The sequence below is a fragment of the Pelophylax lessonae genome (genome assembly GCF_965119305.1).
Source record: "Pelophylax lessonae genome assembly, chromosome: 12".
Classification (NCBI taxonomy): Eukaryota; Metazoa; Chordata; class Amphibia; order Anura; family Ranidae; genus Pelophylax; species Pelophylax lessonae.
In genome coordinates, this window is record NC_138779.1 from 118,661,030 (window position 1) to 118,681,820 (window position 20,791).

General features: G+C 48.7%; 1 protein-coding gene across 1 annotated transcript in view; it reads right to left on the reverse strand.

The window, feature by feature from the left end:
• UBE2S (ubiquitin conjugating enzyme E2 S) overlaps positions 1-13,840 on the reverse strand; it is a 29,945-nt gene extending 16,105 nt beyond the window's left edge. The window contains exons 1-2 of the mRNA XM_082273239.1: positions 13,499-13,840; positions 5,654-5,801 (exon numbers count right to left, since the gene is read on the reverse strand). Coding sequence (XP_082129365.1) covers positions 5,654-5,801; positions 13,499-13,501 — 151 coding nt within the window. The 5' untranslated portion in view covers positions 13,502-13,840. The remainder of the gene's footprint in view (positions 1-5,653; positions 5,802-13,498) is intronic.
• Between the last annotated feature and the right edge of the window lie 6,951 nt (positions 13,841-20,791).

Consider the following 20,791-nt stretch of genomic DNA (forward strand, 5'->3'; position numbering starts at 1 on the left):
ATGACTACAATGTTTGAGAAGCCACTTGAAGACCAGGCCTTTTCGGACACTGTTTTACAAGTTTAAATCAGTATTTTTTGCTGGAAACCCTAGGAAATAAAATTGAGATTGTTGCATTATGTTACATAGCATTTTTGTAGCGATTATTCAATTGCAATGAATAATAAATTAAATAAAAGACAACATATCCCCCAATTTTTTGTATATTATGAAAGACGATGTCACGCTTTAAAAACTGAGCACGCTCGTGAAATGGCAACTACGGTACTTGAATATCTCCATAGGCGACGCTATAAACGTTAAAAATTAGAGGTCTAGCACTAGAATTTTTGCGCTCGCTCTAGCTTTCGCAGCGATACATCACATGTGTGGTGCGACCACCTTTTACATATGCGTGCACCACTTAGGTATGTGCTCACTTCTGCATGTGAGCACAGAGGGATGGGGGTGCTTTAATTTTTTTTTCCCCATTTCCTTTTTGTTTTTCTATCACTTTTATTCCTATTACAAGGTAAACATCCTTTGTAAAAGAAATCCGTTCCTCTACGTCAAAAGACACCCAAATATTTTACCTGTAAAAGCAAAAACCAACTTTTGATATTTTGTTTAAAAAATAAAAATAAATGGGATTTTGTCTAACCATAAAATCCATTTCTCTGATGATCATCGATGAGCACAGCTACTGATCTTAACCATTGGGTTATACTGCCCCCTACAGGAGTATGACTAGGCAGAAAAAAAAAAAAAGCTAGACTACCCCTATGGGCAGTCCCAGGGGGTATACTCCCACTTTCAGCAATAGGCACTCAGTTTTGTTACAAACAGTGTCAGAAGAAATCCAGCTCCACAGAGGGGTAGGTGGGTGCGGTGTCCATCAATGCACATCAGAGAAATGGATTTTACAGTTAGACAAAAATCACATTTCCTCCATCGATCATTGACGGACAGCTCCTGATCTTCCGCAGGACATCCCAAAGCAGTGTTAAACATGAAGGGTGGGAACAGCGAACTAAATACCCAAGGCTAGCTATAGCCAACCAGGTAAACAGGAGCTCAACCAAAACTAGAGCCCCCCTGAAAAAAACAATACACCCTCAAAGAGGACCAGGTCCTCTAATCAGCAGACTGCAAAGCTTTGCGGCCAAAAGGAAGAATCCGCAGATGCCAACACATCCACTTTATGGAACTTTGTGAAAGTGTGCCGCCTTGCAAACCTGCGGCACTCACACCCCAGGAGGCACTAAGCGCCCTGGTAGAGTGCGCCTTGACAAGGAAAAGGTGGAACCTGACACCCTATGGAAAAGGTCTGAACCACCGTCTCTCATCTATCTAGAATTGGTCACAGAGGAAGGGGACAACCCTTTAAGAGGTCCATCCGTGAGTACAAATAGAGAGTCTGACTTTCTGAAAGACTCTGTAGTTACCAGGTACACCCCAATTGCTTGGACCACATCCAAGGCATGCAACGCAATTTCCTTAGGATGTTTAGGCCTGGGACACAGGGAAGGAAACATCTTCATTCAAATGAAAGTCAGAGACCACCTTAGAAAGGAATGACTGACTGGGGTGAAGAACCACCTTATCCTTGTGAATCACCAAATAAGGTGGACAAGATAAAGCCGCCAGTTCCAACACCCTACACGCAGAAGGTATAGCCACCAAAAAGGCCACCTTCTGGGACAGTGTAAGCAGGGGAATATCCCTATATATTCAAAGGGAGACTTCTGTAGAGCTGAAAGCACCAATGATCCCAAGGCAACAACGGAGCCCGCACTGGAGGAACCAAATGTCCGACACCCTGAAGAAAAGCAGGATGGAAGATCGGTCCATGGGACAGCAGATCCCGACTGAGCTTCCAAGGGACGTCGGCAACCACGCGCACACTAGATGGCGTACCAGGCCCGGCGAGGCCAGTCCGGAGCCACTAAGATGACCAGAATCCCTTCTGCCTCGATCCTGCGTAGGAGTCTGGGCAGAAGCTTGAGAAGGAAGGCATAGATCAGACGATACTGACCCCCACAGGGCCACCAGCATGTCTGTGGCGTCTGCCAGAGGATCCCTTGACCGGGCCACAAACCTCTGTACTTGTGTTAAGCTGAGACGCCAACAGATCCACCTCAGGAGTGCCCCACCAGAGACAGCTGATGAAGGGACCATCCCACTTAGTCCAACAACTCCCAAATTTTCCACCTCGGGAATTTGCAGGGTGGAGAGGGCTAGAACTAACCGTTCTACCCACCTTAGCATGCCGGCTACCTCCAGAACCACCAGGGCACTTCTTGTGCCCCATTAGTGATTGACATAAGCCACCGTGGCACTGTCCGATTTAATGCACACTTGGCATCCCTGAAGAGGATCCATCCAATGATCCAGTCTGATCATTCCGCGTTGCAGGATATCGATGGGTAGTCTGGACTCTTCCAGCGTCCAGATCCCCTGAGCAGAATGCTTGCCGAGGACGTCTCCCCAGCTGAATAGGCTGGCCAGCACCCATATGAAGTCCGACTGTATGATCATTTGTCGGACTGCAGGAGGTGAATTGCAGTCTGCAATTTCTGGAGTTTGTCCAGAGAAAGGAGCTTTGTGGACGAAAAACGGGCAGACTTCTGAAGATTCAGAATCCAGCCCAACTTCCGTCATATTGTAAACTTCAGGTTCTTCACCAGATCAGAGGGAGACTGAGCTCTCAGAAGATCGTCCAAATAGCCCAGTACCGCAATCCCCCATTGGCGTAGTAAGGCTAGCACCGGAGCAAACACTTGTGAAGACCCGAGGAACAGAGGCGAGGCCAAAGGGTAACGCCACAAACTGATAATGCTCCTCTCCCACACCAAAGCAGAGAAAACGCTGGTGACTGGCGCATATTAGAATGTGAAGATAGGCATCCTTGATATCTATATATCTATACAGGCAAGGAAATCCCCGATTCAGGGATGCCACCACTGTTCGAATGGACTCCATTCTGAACCCACACAAAGCAGTTCAGCACCTTGAGGTCCTGGATTAGATGCACTTTGACTTCCTTCCTGGGGACTGAACATGTTTGAGTAAAAACGCTAAAAAGTTCCGAAGTCAGAACCAGGACGGTCTATCCCCTAGAAGGAACAGATCTAGTACTGCTCCAGACCCTGCAACTGGTCCATAGACAGGCGCAGGTTGGAAGGAAAAAACCTTCCTGGGGAAACTCACTCTTGTACCTGGACCGAATGACTGTGGACCCACTTATCGTGCACAAGAGAGGTCCATCAACCGTAAACCAGCAAAGGCATCCCCTTACTTCGATACGGGGGGAGGGCGCACCTTCATGCAGAAGAAGCCTTGCCCGCAGCCCTGGAGAATCCTGCTCTCGGCTTGACCGACCAGGGTCATTTGAATCCACCAGAGTCCCTGAAATGCTTCGAGCCCTTGTCAGTCGATCCTGAGGGACAAAAAACGTATGAGCCGAGAAGGAAGGTCCATGTCTATGACAAGGTTCCTTGCCCTTAGTAGCCTGCGGAAAAAAGGTACTCTCCCCCCAAGCGAGACTTAAATGTCATCCAGGGTAGCTCCAAACAGACGATCACCTTAAAAGGGAGCTCAGTCAAGACCTTTTTAAAGTATGGTCCGCAGACCAGCATTTGAGCCAAAAGACACGCCAAAGGACCACCGCCAAAACAGAAAAGCGAGCCATCAGGGGGGCCACATCCAAAGAGGCATCACAAACTGCAGCCCCTGGACCAGCTGACCCGCCAGCTCAGCAAAGGCAGGAGGGAGTTGTTCACTCTCCAGGTCATGGTGTAGGAGCTTAGTACACTCGGTCAGCTTGCGACACTAGGGCAATGAAACACAGCCTCCGCCTTCTGGATCCCTAAAGGCCAGGGATTCTTCCACCAGAATCATGGTTGCCTTGTTTAATCTGCAAACCAGCAGGGTGACCTACGTCCGATGAGGCAGGGGAAGGCGCTTTGACAGCCCCGATGCCGCAAGCCGCCGCCACCGCCACCACCCGGGACACAAGGGACTCCGGGACCACCGTCAGTAGATTGATGGATGGTTGGCACCCGGAGGGCGCCGCAGCCTCAGAGAGGGGATCAGACGAGGAAACACGCTCCAAAGACTCCATGAGTCTCCAGGGGGACCCCACAAAGTGTAACACTGCTAAGGGACAACCCCTACCACGCTGGCAGCACCACCCAGTCGCCAAGCACAAGGCACAGAGCGATCCTCAGCAGAGAGGGGAAGGACCCCACCAGACTCACCACCCACCAACACAGGCACCTGCAACCACCAGGAGAATCTGCACTACACGTGCGGCGATCAGGAAGCTAAATGATCAAGGAGTTAGCACCAGGGGATAAAGAGGGGCTCCCACTGCCAAAATCGCCGCCCATGGGGCTCCACTGTCATGGCCGGCGCTATTTGCAATGCAAACCACAAGAAAATTCCCTCCAGACTACAGAAACCTGGCCGCTGTGTATAGGAATACACAAGGCTACAACAAAATTAAGGCCACACGAGGCCCACAGGGACCCAGAAATCAGGAGACCAGGCCTCTGGACAGATCCAGGGATGACAGGGAGCCCTGGGAGGAGCCCCAGCCAGTCGATACTCTGGTCGCCGGTGGCGCAAACCCCCCAGTTAGCACCCCAAAAAAACACATTCCCAGCGTATGTGGGGGAGCAGGATGAGGAATTTGGCAAGGGGGGGGCCTGCGGAAAGGAGGGGAACCGACTGTCCCTAGGAGAGGCCCACGTCCCTCCCAAAACCCTCCAGGGGTAGTAGGGGGACAACTACTCACCATACCAGGAACCAGGTGGGCACCACTCCAGACAGATCCTCCTCCATCGAAATGGGGGGGGGGGGGCGCTGACGGCCAGGAGGAACCTTGTGACTCAGGCCGAGGCTAGGTTGTAAGCGGCCTCGCGAGGTGTAACCCCTGTCTGGCCAGCGAGTGCGGCCGACGTAGCGCGGAGCTGAGGCCTGCACTCGCTGGCCAGACAGGGGTGACCACTGGATCTAGATTATCCAGCCCATCGCCCAGTCTGGCAGTCGATAGATCTCACAGGAAAAATGCAGAAGGAAATAAGGTTCTATCTAAAAATGTTTTGCTAGGACTAAATATCCCAGCAAGGAACTAGGGTCCTTACTCCTGAGTAAGCAGAAAAAAAAATTGAGTGACTATAGCAGGGAGAGGGAGTATACCCCCTTGGACTGCCCATGGGTGTAGCCAGAACTTTTACTCCCTAGTGTCCTACTCCTGTAGGGGCAGCATAACCCAATGGTCAATGACAGGAGCTGTGTCCATCAATGAACGAAAGAAACTTGTGTTTAAAAAAAAATTGCAACGATTGCCATTTTATTCTCTAGGGTGTCTGCTAAAAAATGTTTTATATATGTGTTTGGTGGTTCTAAGTAATTTTCTAGCAAAAAATTCTGATATTTACTTGTAAACAAAGTGCTATAAAAGGCCTGGTCTTCAAGTGGTTAAAAATAGTACCCTTAGCAGCAACTTGACAAGAATGTTTTATTTGCCAGAGATTCTGTTATGCTTGTACAGTCTTCTGGAAGTATTAGCAGGTTTACTTCAGAGGTAATTATCTCATTACACTGCTTCAAAGTATCAAATTAATCTGACCATATAGAGATGGGCCCTTACAAAACACAATATACCAACCTGGCCCTTCAATGCTGACTTGCACATCAGTTATGTCTTCTTCATTGGGAATGATCTTTATTCCTTCTGGCGGATCAGATGTCAAAGTAGAAACCTCTTTGTAAACCTGGCGAATTACATGTGGCGGTAGGTTTTCAACGTTTGAATTCTGAAAACAGCAAAGAAAATCATTTGTAAATGCTTAAAGAAACTCGTGAAGTTCATAGGTATCAATCAAAAAGTAACACCAAACTACAAAAGAAACCTCTGATTAGGGCCTGACAGCAGATTCCTGCAACTGGAATCAAAAGTGTATGCAAACAGCCTTTCAGCCTATACAAATGAGCCGATGGCAGCCACATTTGTCTGCATGTAATGTGTGGGGCCTTAAAGTTAATGGTTGTAAACCCTTACATAAAACAAGTCAAGTGATTGGCCTCGGTTAGTGAACACTTTATGTAATAAAGAGCTGGTAAAGCTTACACGCTCTTGCTGTTTTTATAATTTTTTCTTCTCTGAACTTAATCATCCTACCCCTGACTCCAGGTAGGCGGGTGCTGCATATCCAAGGCAGGCCCTATGGAGTATTACATGTGTGATGCTGTTTAGAACTACAATCTTATGGGCAGTCATTACCAGGGCAGCACACAGGTAGAGCAAGCGGGAGAGCCAAACACACACCTCTCTTCCTCCACAGTGATTGACAGCGGCTCCTGTCTTATTGGCTGTGTAATCTCGGATGGCTAGGCATAAGGTTGTAGTTCTAAACACAAGTGTGCACATTGTAGAGCCTCCAATACTACATAGGTTCTGGTAAGCACAGGGAGCACCAACATACGTACCAGCAAAATACGACAAGTCCTGCTGTTTAAGTATATTGTGGCTCTTTTGATGGCTGCCTCCAACTCGCTGACAAATCTTTAACAAAGGACATGAGCCAGGCTGGACGTGTAATCCCAGAGCTCCGCCGCTTCTACCACTCAATCCTGTGCCATCCGCGTAGCTGTGCCCGGTACCAAGGAGATTTCTGCACCCATTGACAGGACACTTTGTGGGCTACCCACCGCTACCCTGACTTCCGTCTCTGGGTGACCGGATTGCAGCGCTACGGACCCCGCGGCCTACTCGCGGTACCGCCGCCAGCTCTTGTGCTGTGCACCTGAGGACCTTGGCAATCACCACCCTATATGGAGATCTGCCATCCGCTCCCTGTGCGCCGACAGACACGATCTCCTACCCCTCAGACACCCGGGGACCCGCGGGAGGTGCCGCTCACATCCACTTCTGAGGCCTTCAGCGGCCGGCATTTTCTCAGGGCCTAATACTCACCTCCATCACTCGCAGGCCTGCAGGCACTTCACCACTCCGGCCTCATTGCATACCAGCCTGCTCTCTTCCCGACCGGACTCCACACACTTTCACACGGCTCCATCTACTCACTGTATAGCTGTGGCCCATGAATAGGAATATGAAATAAAGGTTCCTGACCCCTGAAATATAGTGTATGGCTCACAGAATTAAATTTGAAAATATGTGGTGTTCATGGCTCTCATCCAAAAAGGTTCCTGACCCCTGCTGTAAAGGAAAGAGTCTTATAACTACCTACGCTAAGCACTTACTGGTCACCTGATCTCAGCGGCTGGCTTCAGGTTAGAAAAGATAGCAGTGACATCACCCATAAACTTACTATGGGGCATCTGTTGTCTGCTGTATCGCCTCTACACTAAAGCCAACACAGACACGCAAGACAACTTGATACTGTAAATACATGGTGTGAACTGGCCTTAAAAACTGACTATACATGCAGAGTTAACAGTGCATGGAATCAGGCTCTAATGCAAAGAGTTTCTTCTATATGTTTTATTCCCTATGGTAGTTCAAACATACTGGAGATTTCTTTGGCTTCAACAGCCCTTGATTGTGCAGACAAAGGTAGAGATTTGTTTCTAAGCATCATCAAGGGCAGGCACTGATTTGAATAGTGTGTATCACAAACTTCTAGAACTGGAAAGTTCACCTAAGTCACAGGTCCAACACATACATTGATGACTGCTTGATCTCCCAAGTCAGAGATCATTCAACGATTTCCTCATTCTGCAGTCACTAGCAAACAGTCATCATTTTAAGGAATTAAAATTTATGCAGTGATTAAAATTTTCGGAAGTCATACCAATGAAAACTATCAAGTATACACCTAAATATACACCCACACACAGTATAAATAGCTTGCTATGAAATCTTTACAAGTGAATCACTGGTACTAAACCTTTGCAATATACAACACATGTTCACCAGTACTCCTGCCAGATCTTCACTGAGGCTTCACAAATTCCCCCAGCTGGGTGTATGGGATTGGGATGCATTACAAGAGGCTTCGACATACCAATGAATACATTTTTCAAAGTATGTGTGGAAGCTGCCTCGTTGGGAGACTATAGTAGTGGCTGTGCGGTTTCAAGCAGAATCTGGCAGAAGGACAGGCAAGTATAAGGGTGCTTCCACGCTGCACTTTGGCAGCAGCAAGGGTGAGGGCGCAGTGTGCCAGAGGTTTTTGTTGGGTCTTAGCTAAGCTTTTCCATAGACTTCCACTATGCCCTGCAGTTTTGGTTCGCTTACAGAAAGCCAGCATGAAGGCCTTTGGCAGCATAAGGAGAACCTACTCATTAGGTGGGTTGTAACTAGTATGGCTAATTGTTGCATGTACCTCATTCTAAGAGCCAATTCATGCCAGCATTCCCACTGATTGAACTGCTGCTAGTGTCCGATGGTACCTTTGGTGTGCGCTGGTTGACACTGGACACAATGACAAAGACATGTCCCCGTCCCATGAGTTCTTTTTTGTTCGCGCTTTATTGAAATGTCATCCTATCCTTTGCTTCAAAGGAAAATGCCATCTTAGCCTCTGATCTGCAGTCACCATGGTGTGCATGCGGTCAGTTAGGACACCAGAAATTTGATGGCTTAACCGGTTGAGAGAACAAGCAACTGACAATCATTCGCAGCGTGCCTTGAATGTAATGGTTTTGGAAAGCAGGTTAAAGCAGTGGGTTTAGTTCCACCGAGTTCTAGCCACCAGTGGCATTGGGATGCGGTGGTCTGCATTGCAACCCACTGTGCTGAAAAAAGTAGAGCACGTTGTACTTTTCTCAACACTATGGCAAAAGAGTGGCGTGAGAACTGACACCACCTATTTTTACTGCCCCTGGCCTCAAGTGTAAACCAGGCCTAAAGAAGAGTACTTATCCACTTTGTATATACTTGCAATACTGCTGTCCATGGATTTTTTTATTTTTTTCACTGCGCAATTGAACTTCACCCAAAAGGAGGAGGAGAAGGATGGTAAAGTGATATTAACGGTATATATTTTTTTAACATGTTATACTTACCAGCTCTGTGCAGTGGTTTTGCACAGAGCAACACCCCAATCTTTCTCTTCTCAGGTCTCCCACCGGCGCTCTTGGCTCCTCCCTCGTGCTGTCCCCCCCCCCCCCGAAGCAAACCGCTTGCCGCAGCGGTACCCAAGCAGGCTTACTCCTGAGCCAATGCTCTGCATGCCCATTCACAGAGCCATGGCTCAGCCACGATCCCTCCCTTTTAATTGGCTCACTGGCTGTGATTGACCCACTGCTGTCGCAGCCAATGAGGGAGAGTCCCCAGAAAGCCTAGGCTTTTGTGCACATCACTAGATCCTGATGGGATTCAATTAGGGGGGCTGCAGCAAACAATGTTTTTTTTTATCTTCATGCACAGAATGCATGAAGGTAAAAAATGTTGAGACTTTAGAACCACTGAGGCTTAAAGCTGGCCATACCCTACTTGATTTTACTTGCCCAGCCAGCGGCCTGAAGTAATAACCAATTATTTCCATCCATGCTAAACCATGTGGATGGAGAATCTCCAGCTATTGTATTCAGCAGCCATGAAACCTGGATCTGCATGAATACAGTCGCTCTGCTAAACATTGAAGGCATCTGATAGGATGTCAACGTTTTCCACCCAGCTCAGTTGATTTTAAAATCTATCTTTGAGCTGGGTTTTGCCAACAGGGCCATGCATAGCTCAAAGACATACCTGTAAAACAGGAGTGTACTTACTTTCTGATTGCCCAAATGCGTTGAAATGCTGCGGCTTCCTGACACTCAAGCTCCTCAGGTGGGTGGAATAGCCGTTTTCCCTTCCACATGCTGTGGTTTCTCCAGTCAGCTTGTATGTACAGTAGTGCAGCCTTTCAACCAGGATGCCTTCAAGTTTCTTCGGGGCTGCCGTGAAAAAAATGCTTAAAAACTGTATACGAGCCAGTCACTTTCATCATACACCTAACTCCAAATGCACTGCACTTGGAGTGTGTTTGGGAATCTGACACCTGCAGCAGATTGCACCCCCAGGGTGGGTTCTGGCATGCGTTCTGCTGTGAACAGGGACGGGATTCCCCTCACATCAGAAAGATATCCAAGTCTACAGGACAGGAAGTGACAAGTTGAATATTCAACTTGTCAAAAGTTATTCCTGTGACAGATTGAGAAATAGCCTGACAGCAGTTTCACACAAAATACATGTGTACGAGCATTCGATTTTCACTGGATGAGCCAATAATGGTGAGAGATGGACAAGAGGACATATCCATGGCCATCACACCAACCCAAGCTGACCCGCATAACTACAAACTAAGAAAACCTGGACAATACAAAATGGGCATTCCTAGAAAACCACAATAAGCCCTGAACAGTAAGTTGCACAGTTGTAAGTGCATGTTCCGCAGATCTGACTGCACAAGTTTGTGTTCAGCAGTCAGGTGTCCCAGGATGCCCCCCGTGTGTACACAGACCAGTGACAGGCTGCCGGATCAAGGTGTCACCCGTGTGCACACAGACCTGTGACAGGCTCGTGGATCAGGGTGTCACCCGTGTGCACACAGACCTGTGACAGGCTCGTGGATCAGGGTGTCACCCGTGTGCACACAGACCAGTGACAGGCTCGTGGATCAGGGTGTCACCCGTGTGCACACAGACCAGTGACAGGCTCGTGGATCAGGGTGTCACCCGTGTGCACACAGACCAGTGACAGGCTCGTGGATCAGGGTGTCACCCGTGTGCACACAGACCAGTGACAGGCTCGTGGATCAGGGTGTCACCCGTGTGCACACAGACCAGTGACAGGCTCGTGGATCAGGGTGTCACCCGTGTGCACACAGACCCGTGACAGGCTCGTGGATCAGTGTGACCCCCCCCGTGTGCACACAGACCTGCGACGGGCTGACGGATAAGGGTGCACACACACCTGTGATGGGCTGGCGGATCAGGGTGTCCTCCCCCGTGTGCACACAGACCTGTGACGGGCTGACAGATAAGGGTGCACACAGACCTGTGATGGGCTGACGGATAAGAGTGCACACAGACCTGTGATGGGCTGACGGATAAGAGTGCACACAGACCCGTGACAGGCTGACGGATCAGGTGTCCCCCCCCGTGTGCACACAGACCCGTGACGGGCTCGTGGATCAGGTGTCCCCCTCGTGTGCACACAGACCCGTGACGGGCTTGTGGACCAGGTGTCCCCCCGTGTGCACACAGACCTGTGACGGGCTCATGGATCAGGGTGTCCCCCCCGTGTGCACACAGACCCGTGACGGGCTCGTGGATCAGGGTGTCCCCCCCCGTGTGCACACAGACACGCGACAGGCTCGTGGATCAGGTGTCCCCCCCCGTGTGCACACAGACCCGTGACGGGCTTGTGGATCAGGTGTCGTCCCCCCCCCGTGTGCACACAGACCTGTGACGGGCTCATGGATCAGGGTGTCCCCCCCGTGTGCACACAGACCCGTGACGGGCTCATGGATCAGGGTGTCCCCCCCGTGTGCACACAGACCCGTGACGGGCTCATGGATCAGGGTGTCCCCCCCGTGTGCACACAGACACGTGACAGGCTCGTGGATAAGGTGTCCCCCCCCCCCGTGTGCACACAGACCCGTGACAGGCTCGTGGATCAGGTGTCCCCCCCGTGTGCACACAGACCCGTGACAGGCTCGTGGATCAGGTGTCCCCCCCCGTGTGCACACAGACCCGTGACAGGCTCGTGGATCAGGGTGTCCCCCCCATGTGCACACAGACACGTGACAGGCTCGTGGATCAGGTGTCCCCCCCCCATGTGCACACAGACCCGTGACAGGCTCGTGGATCAGGTGTCCCCCCCGTGTGCACACAGACCCGTGACGGGCTTGTGGATCAGGTGTCCCCCCGTGTGCACACAGACCTGTGACGGGCTCATGGATCAGGGTGTCCCCCCCGTGTGCACACAGACCCGTGACGGGCTCATGGATCAGGGTGTCCCCCCCGTGTGCACACAGACACGTGACAGGCTCGTGGATAAGGTGTCCCCCCCCCCCCCGTGTGCACACAGACCCGTGACAGGCTCGTGGATCAGGTGTCCCCCCCGTGTGCACACAGACCCGTGACAGGCTCGTGGATCAGGTGTCCCCCCCCCCGTGTGCACACAGACCCGTGACAGGCTCGTGGATCAGGTGTCCCCCCCGTGTGCACACAGACACGTGACGGGCTCGTGGATCAGAGTGTCCCCCGTGTGCACACAGACACGTGACGGGCTCGTGGATTAGAGTGCAAAAAAACCTGTGACAGGCTGATGGGTCAGGGTGTCCCCCGTGTGCACACAGACCTGTGATGGGCTAATGGATCAGGGCGTCCCCCCATGTGCACACAGACCCGTGACTGATTGATAGATCAGGGTGTCCCCTGTGTGAACACAGACCTGTGACAGGCTGATGGATCAGTGTGTCCCCTGTATGAACACAGACCTTTGACAGGCTGATACATCAGGGTGTCCCCCGTGTGCACACAGACCTGTGACGGGCTGATAGATCAGTGTGTCCCCTGTATGAACACAGACCCGTGACAGGCTGGTGGATCAGGGTGTCCCCCGTGTGCACACAGACCTGTGATGGGCTAATGGATCAGGGCGTCCCCCCATGTGCACACAGACCCGTGACTGATTGATAGATCAGTGTGTCCCCTGTATGAACACAGACCCGTGACAGGCTCGTGGATCAGGGTGTCCCCCGTGCGCACACAGACCTGTGATGGGCTAATGGATCAGGGCGTCCCCCCATGTGCACACAGACCTGTGACTGATTGATAGATCAGGGTGTCCCCTGTGTGAACAGACCTGTGACAGGCTGATGGATCAGTGTGTCCCCTGTATGAACACAGACCTTTGACAGGCTGGTGGATCAGGGTGTCCCCCGTGTGCACACAGACCTGTGATGGGCTAATGGATCAGGGCGTTCCCCCATGTGCACACAGACCCGTGACTGATTGATAGATCAGTGTGTCCCCTGTATGAACACAGACCCGTGACAGGCTCGTGGATCAGGGTGTCCCCCGTGCGCACACAGACCTGTGATGGGCTAATGGATCAGGGCGTCCCCCCATGTGCACACAGACCTGTGACTGATTGATAGATCAGGGTGTCCCCTGTGTGAACACAGACCTGTGACAGGCTGATGGGTCAGGGTGTCCCCCGTGTGCACACAGACCTTTGACAGGCTGATGGGTCAGGGTGTCCCCCGTGTGCACACAGACCTGTGACAGGCTGATAGATCAGGGTGCACACAGACCTGTGAGTGGCTGATAGATCAGGGTGCACACAGACCTGTGATTGGCTGATAGATCAGGGTGCACACAGACCTGTGATTGGCTGATAGATCAGGGTGCACACAGACATGTGGCAGGTAGATGAATCTATACACAGTGGTTGGAAAACAGATATCCAAGAAAACAGAGGAGGAAACGTTCAGCACAAAGCCGTCACTCCCCCAGCAGACAGCGGCCAGGCCTGAACACTGACAGCACATACCATGCCTATGGAGCAGGGAAGATCGGCTCTTTATCGGTACGGCTGATGGATGCTCCGGTGTGTCACTCAGTCTCAGGCCGGCCGGGGTATCTGTGCGCGGTGACCAGGATGTGACGTTGATGGTTCAGCTCGGAGGCTTGGGGCCCAACCCTTGTGTACGACCGCCGGCGTTCTTCTCCTCCTAGCGGCGCCCTCCTCCTCTTAAGCCGGCTCTCCGGACACCCAGGCCTCCTCCCGTCACTCGGCTTCCCCCGGCACTAAGCCTCTACGGGCCACCGACACCCCTTCATATAACCTTCGTCCCTTTCTAAACCACACCTTCTCCAAATGGTCCCTGCTGTCCAATCAAAACAAAAAAGACGTCACGTGAACTGACCAATAGCAGTTAGCGACCGAGCGCTCTAGCCAGTCATCGAGTCTTTCCTGGTACAGTCTGAGAGTTCAACCAATAGTCAGACAGAGTACCGAGACGGACTCACTTCAACGATAGCAGAACACCGTTTATTGGTTTATTTGAATGGCACAAAGCGACGCCAGAGAGGAGGGGCGGGGTCTGCGCGGTAACGATCGCTTTTGTTTGAGCTGAGGAGACTATTCCTGACAGGAAGTGATATCCTCTCTGGTGTCACGAGGGGGAGGGGAGGAGGAGTTATACGGAAAATAGGAAAAGTCATTTCAGGTTCCTATTACTGTAGTCTTCGGTGCAGTATCGCACGGTATTGATTTCATTACGTTCACTTTTCTTTTTCAAACTTAGTTACGGTGTACGGGTTGCCATGTTCTGTAATGGAGCCGTTTGATTTGTACATCCAGGAAAAACTTTATTGATTTGAGTTGTGAGGACAGCACATGTAATAAAAGACTTATACAGGAATACAGGAAATAAGGGGATTCAATAACGCTGCTGCGCCACTTGTAGAGCACACGAGACACTTTCATCCAATCTGCCCCCCCCCCCCCACTCTGTGTGAATTGAAGGGGAATGTGTACAGAAAGTGCTGCCAGCTCTGTATATATAGAGGCTTTCTCATACTAGATGTGGGCAGAGTCATTCTTTTTACTCATTCAGATCAGTGAAATGATTTGAATCACGACTCATTTCCTCCAAGCTAAGCTGAAAGAGGTTGTAAACCCAAATGTTTTTTTTTCTTTTCACCCTGAAAGAGAAACACATAATGAGCTAGTATGCCGCATACTAGCTCATTATGAAAGACCTTAGAACGAGCCCCCACTGTGCTGCCCGCTTACCTCTATGACGGGCGTATACAGTGCCTTGCGAAAGTATTCGCCCCCCTTGAACTTTGGGACCCTTTGCCACATTTCAGGCTTCAAACATAAAGATATAAAACTAATTTTTTGTGAAGAATCCACAACGAGTGGGACACAATTATGAAGTGGAATGAAATTTATTGGATATTTCAAACTTTTTTAACAAATAAAAAACTGAAAAATTCGGTGTGCAAAATTATTCAGCCCCCTTAAGTTAGTACTTTGTAGCGCCACCTTTTGCTGCGATTACAGCTGTAAGTCGCTTGGGGTATGTCTCTATCAGTTTTGCACATCGAGAGACTGAAATTTTTGCCCATTCCTCCTTGCAAAACAGCTCTAGCTCAGTGAGGTTGGATGGAGAGCGTTTGTGAACAGCAGTTTTCAGTTCTTTCCACAGATTCTCGATTGGATTCTGGTCTGGACTTTGACTTGGCCATTCTAACACCTGGATATGTTTATTTGTGAACCATTCCATTGTAGATTTTGCTTTATGTTTTGGATCATTGTCTTGTTGGAAGACAAATCTCCATCCCAGTTTCAGGTCTTTTGCAGACCCCATCAGGTTTTCTTCCAGAATGGTCCTGTATTTGGCTCCATCCATCTTCCCATCAATTTTAACCATCTTCCCTGTCCCTGCTGAAGAAAAGCAGGCCCAAACCATGATGCTGCCACCACCATGTTTGACAGTGGGGATGGTGTGTTCAGGGTGATGAGCTGTGTTGCTTTTACGCCAAACATAACGTTTGTTGCCAAAAAGTTTGATTTTGGTTTCATCTGACCAGAGCACCTTCTTATACATGCTTGATCATGGGCCTCTTGGCTGCATCTCTGATCAGTCTTTTCCTTGTATGAGCTGAAAGTTTAGAGGGACGGCCAGGTCTTCGTAGATTTGCAGTGGTCTGATACTCCTTCCATTTCAATATTATCGCTTGCACAGTGCTCCTTGGGATGTTTAAAGCTTGGGAAATCTTTTTATATCCAAATCCGGTTTTAAACTTCTCCACAACAGTATCTGGGACCTGCCTGGTGTGTTCCTTGTTCTTCATGATGCTCTCTGCGCTTTAAACAAACCTCTGAGACTAATACAGTGCAGGTGCATTTATACAGAGACTTGATTACACACAGGTGGATTCTAGTTATCATCATTAGTCATTTAGGTCAACATTGGATCATTCAGAGATCCTCACTGAACTTCTGGAGAGAGTTTGCTGCACTGAAAGTAAAGGGGCTGAATAATTTTGCACGCCCAATTTTTCAGTTTTTTATTTGTAAACAAAGTTTGAAATATCCAATAAATTCCACTTCATGATTGTGTCCCACTTGTTGATTCTTCACAAAAAAATTACAGTTTTATATCTTTACGTTTGAAGCCTGAAATGTGGCAAAAGGTTGAAAAGTTCAAGGGGGCCGAATACTTTCGCAAGGCACTGTGTATATATATATATATATATATATATATATACATATATAAAATATTTATATACATATATGTATATAAATATATATATATATATATATATATATATACACGTGTATATCTATCTACAGTGGGATTCGAAAGTTTGGGCACCCCAGGTAAAAATTTGTATTAACCACTTGCCTACTGTGCACTTAAACCCCCTTCCCATCCAGGCCAATTTTCAGCTTTCAGCGCTGTCACACTTTGAATGACAATTGCGCGGTCATGCTATACTGTACCCATATGAAATTTTTATCATTGTTTTTCACACAAATAGAGCTTTCTTTTGGTGGTATGTAATCACCTCTGGGTTTTTTATTTTTTACAAAAAAAAAGAATAAAGACAGAAAATTTTGAAAAAAAAAAAAAGTTTTTCTTATTTTCTGCGAGTAAATTTTGAAAATAAATTTTTCTCCTTCACTGATGTGCGCTGATGAGGCGGCACTGATGGGCACTGATAGGCTGCACTGATGGGCACTGATGAGGTGGCACTTATGGGCACTGATGAGGTGGCACTTATGGGCACTGATGAGGAGGTACTAATATGCCGCACTGATAGGCAGCACTGATAGGCGGCACTGATGAGCACTGATAGGCGGCACTGATGAGCACTGATAGGCTGCACTGCTGGGCACTGAGAGGTGGCACTGCTGGGCACTGATGGGCACTGATAGGCGGCACTGATGGGCACTGGCGGATGGCACTGGACACTGACGGGTGGCACTGATGAGCGGCACTGATGGGCAGCACCATCAGTGCCCACACTCAGTGCCCATAGTGCTGCCAGTCAGTGCTCATCAGTGCCTATATGAGCAGGCACTGATGGGCACTGACTGGCAGCACTATGGGCACTGATTGTGGGCATTGATGGGGGCACTGATGGCGGGCACTGATGGGGGGGCAATGTGTGTGTGTTTTTACCTTTAGTAATCAGGGCACTGGTGATCAGTGCCCTGATTACATTCCTGTGTGTCCCCGGCAGCTAACGGCTCCCCCTCCTTCCTCACACTGCAGGCTCCGTATGAGGAAGAAGCGCCGGCGATGAGAGATGATCTCATATGTTTACATATGAGATCATCACTCATTAGACGGCCCGATCACGTGGTGAATGGCCGCTGTGATTGGCCATTCACCACGATCTGTGATCGGCCGTGTCCAAGGGACACGGCCGACACAGATTTTCCCCGCTGCGCGCTCACGGGAGCGTGCGGGGGGCGTGTCACTGGGAGGCCGTATAAAGACGGCCTCCCGAAAATTCAAGTCCGCGCTGCAGCCGTATATAGGCTGTAGCGCGGATGGGGGGAGGTTAATGTGCATAAAGAAGCCAAGGAAAGATGGAAAAATCTCCAAAAGGCATCAAATTACAGATTAGACATTCTTATAATATGTCAACAAAAGTTAGATTTTATTTCCATCATTTACACTTTCAAAATAACAGAAAATAAAAAAATGGTGTCTGTAAAAGTTTGGGCACCCTGCAGAGTTAATGAGCAATCAGAGCTTGTAAATGCTTTTTGTAGCCAGCCAATAGTCTTTCAATTCTTGTTTGAGGTATCTTTGCCCATTCTTCCTTACAAAAGTCTTCCAGTTCTTTAAGATTTCTGGGCTGTCTGTCACGCACTGCTCTTTTAAGGTCTATCCATAGATTTTCAATTATGTTGAGGTCAGGAGATTGTGAAGGCCATGGCAAAACCTTCAGTTTACGCCTCTTAATGTAATCCCCCCATGGATTTCGAGGCGTGTTTAGGATCATTATCCATTTATAGAAGCCATCCTCTCTTTAACTTCAGCTTTTTCACAGATGGCATCAAGTTACCATCCAAAATTTGCTGACATTTTATTGAATCCATGTTTCCTTCTACTCATGAGATGTTCCCTGTGCCACTGACTGCAATACAACCCCAAAGCATGATTGATCCACCCCCATGCTTAACAGTTGGACAGAGGTTCTTTTCATTAAATTCTGTGCCCCTTCTTCTCCAAACTTACCTTTGCTCATTCCGGCCAAAAAGTTCAATTTTAACCTCATCGGTCCACAGAACTTGTTTCCAAAATGCATCAGGCTTGTCTATAGGCTCATTTGCAAAGTTCAAACGCTGATTTTTGTGGTGAGGACGTAGAAGAGGTTTTCTTCTGATGACTCTTCCATGAAGACCATATTTGTACAAGTATCTCTTTATAGTGGAATAGTGTACCACAACTCCAGTGTCTGCCAGATCTTTCTGGAGGGATCGTGCAGTCAAACGTGGGTTTTGAATAGTTTTTCTCACAATCCTGCGAGCTGTTCTGTCTGATATTTTTCTTGGTCTCCCAGATCTTGCTTTAACTTCCACTGTTCCTGATGACTGCCATTTCTTAATAACATTCCGAACAGAGGATATTGACATCTGAAAACGCTTTGCTATCTTCTTATAGCCTTCTCCAGCTTTGTGAGCGTCAACTATTTTCAGTTTCAGTTTTCTAGACAACTGCTTAGAAGATCCCATGGTGCTGATTGTTGGGGTAAGGTCAGATGAGTCCGGGCATTTAAAACCTTTGAGATTGACATCACCTGGTCTTCCCAGACGATGATTGAGAACAATCTATTAAACTGGCAGGTCTCAGCCTTGCAAAGGGGGCAGTACATGCTATAAATTCTGCAGGGTGTCCAAACTTTTGCAGACACCATTTTTTTGTTTTCTGTAATTTTGAAAGTGTCAATGATGGAAATAGAATCCAACTTTTGTTGAAATATAAGAATGTCTAATCTGTAATTTGATGCCTTTTGGAGATGTTTCCATCTTTCCTTCGCTTCTTTATGCACATTAATACAAATTTTTACCTGGGGTGCCCAAACTTTCGATCCCCACTGTATCATCCTCGAATGAAAAGTCAATAAAACCTGTAATCCGTGACTGGAGCTGGGTAGTGGGACCGACCATCTCCACTCCCAGTGCTGTTGGTTGTTGCAGAGATGAGGGACCTACAATCTCCTCTCCCGCTAACGCTGGCTGGTGCTGGGTAGTGGGACTGACCGTCTCCACCCCCTTGCTGTTGATTGCTGCTGGGATGAGGGACCTACAATCTCCTCTCCTGGTAACACTGGCTGGTGCTAAGCAGAGTCTAGCAGCCGTCTGTAGGCGATCTCCAGCTTCCATTCCCGAACGGCCAGAAACTCCAAATCCTCCAGTCCCCAGAGCACTTGAGATGTTTAGGATCTCTTCTATGTAATCCATAATTTCCTCTAACCACTACTCCAAACCACTCCCAAAGTTAGGATCCTCTGACCACTTCTCTAATGACAGTCCCAGGCCACCATAGCCAAAGCCTTCCGCTGGGCTGTCATCCGCTGTCCATTGGCACACTTGGGTTACATACCAGCAGAGAGCTCTGTAGCTCTCGTCCTACTGCATTTCCTTCCAGACAAGCCTGCTTAACTCAGCTTTCCATTCCTTGTGCAGTTTATCTCCCAAAACCAGCACCCACAATCCATACTGCGACCAGTTGTAACGTTCATGCGTTTTTGTTTGTGGATGGATTTACAGCTGCAGAATTATTACACTCAGTAGCCTTGTAGAGAATCTGTTGAACAACATATCCAACTCTCAGGACTTCATCACCGTGTACAGCCTGTTATATACTATATATATATATTAATAGATGTTTAATGGAGGATAGAGTATATGAGGATATATAGATGAGAGACAGGCTATTATGGTGAGCACTAGAAGTAGTATTAGGAGAGTTGCAGGTGATGGTAAAGCAGATAAGTTCTGATGTCAAGTATAGTGCAGATGGTAAGAGGACACAGATGGAGTATACTTAGACAGAGTAACCTAGTGCAAGGATAGTTGAAGGTAGTCCCAAGAGCTAACAGTCTATGCAGATGATAGTGAATAGATAGATACAGATAGTCTTGGTAATTGCAGTAGATGACAGTAGGAGATTGGTTAGCAAGAATCCCCTGCGGGGTACTTATCACTTAGATAGGTTTAGGAATAACAGTGTCCATTGGAGAGGGGTGATCCCGTAGCGAGATACGGATCACCAGCGAGGTTTCTGGCTTCAGTTCAGCAAGGGAGGTATGTCAGCAGCTCCGACTTCTCAGGCGTAGGTGCGATGAACATGTGGGTTTGAACGAGCGATGAGTGAGAGCAAACCGGCGATTGAAATAGCCGCTCATAGCGGCGCTCGGCAATGATGTCATCCGGTCTTAAAGGTATATGCGTCCCTTGTTACACAAGATGGGATGCAATTAGGAGAGGAGAAATATGGAGACAAGGGTACCAGAGGTACCGGAACATTACAGTACCCCCCCCCCCTTAAGGCCGGCTCCGAAAGGCCTCTAGAACTGGTTTTTCCGGATATTTCGAGTGGAAATTGCGAATCAGTCTAGGGGCATGTATATCGGAGGTATCCAGCCAGGTGTCATCTTGGGGCCCATAATTCTTCCATCGCACAAGATACTGGAGTCTTCTTCTATTGAAACGGGAATCCAAAATTTCTTTTATCTCAAATTCTTCTCCACCTTCCACTTGTACAGGAGGTGGAGGTGAGATAGTAGGCCTTATTCCTTGGTTAGGAAC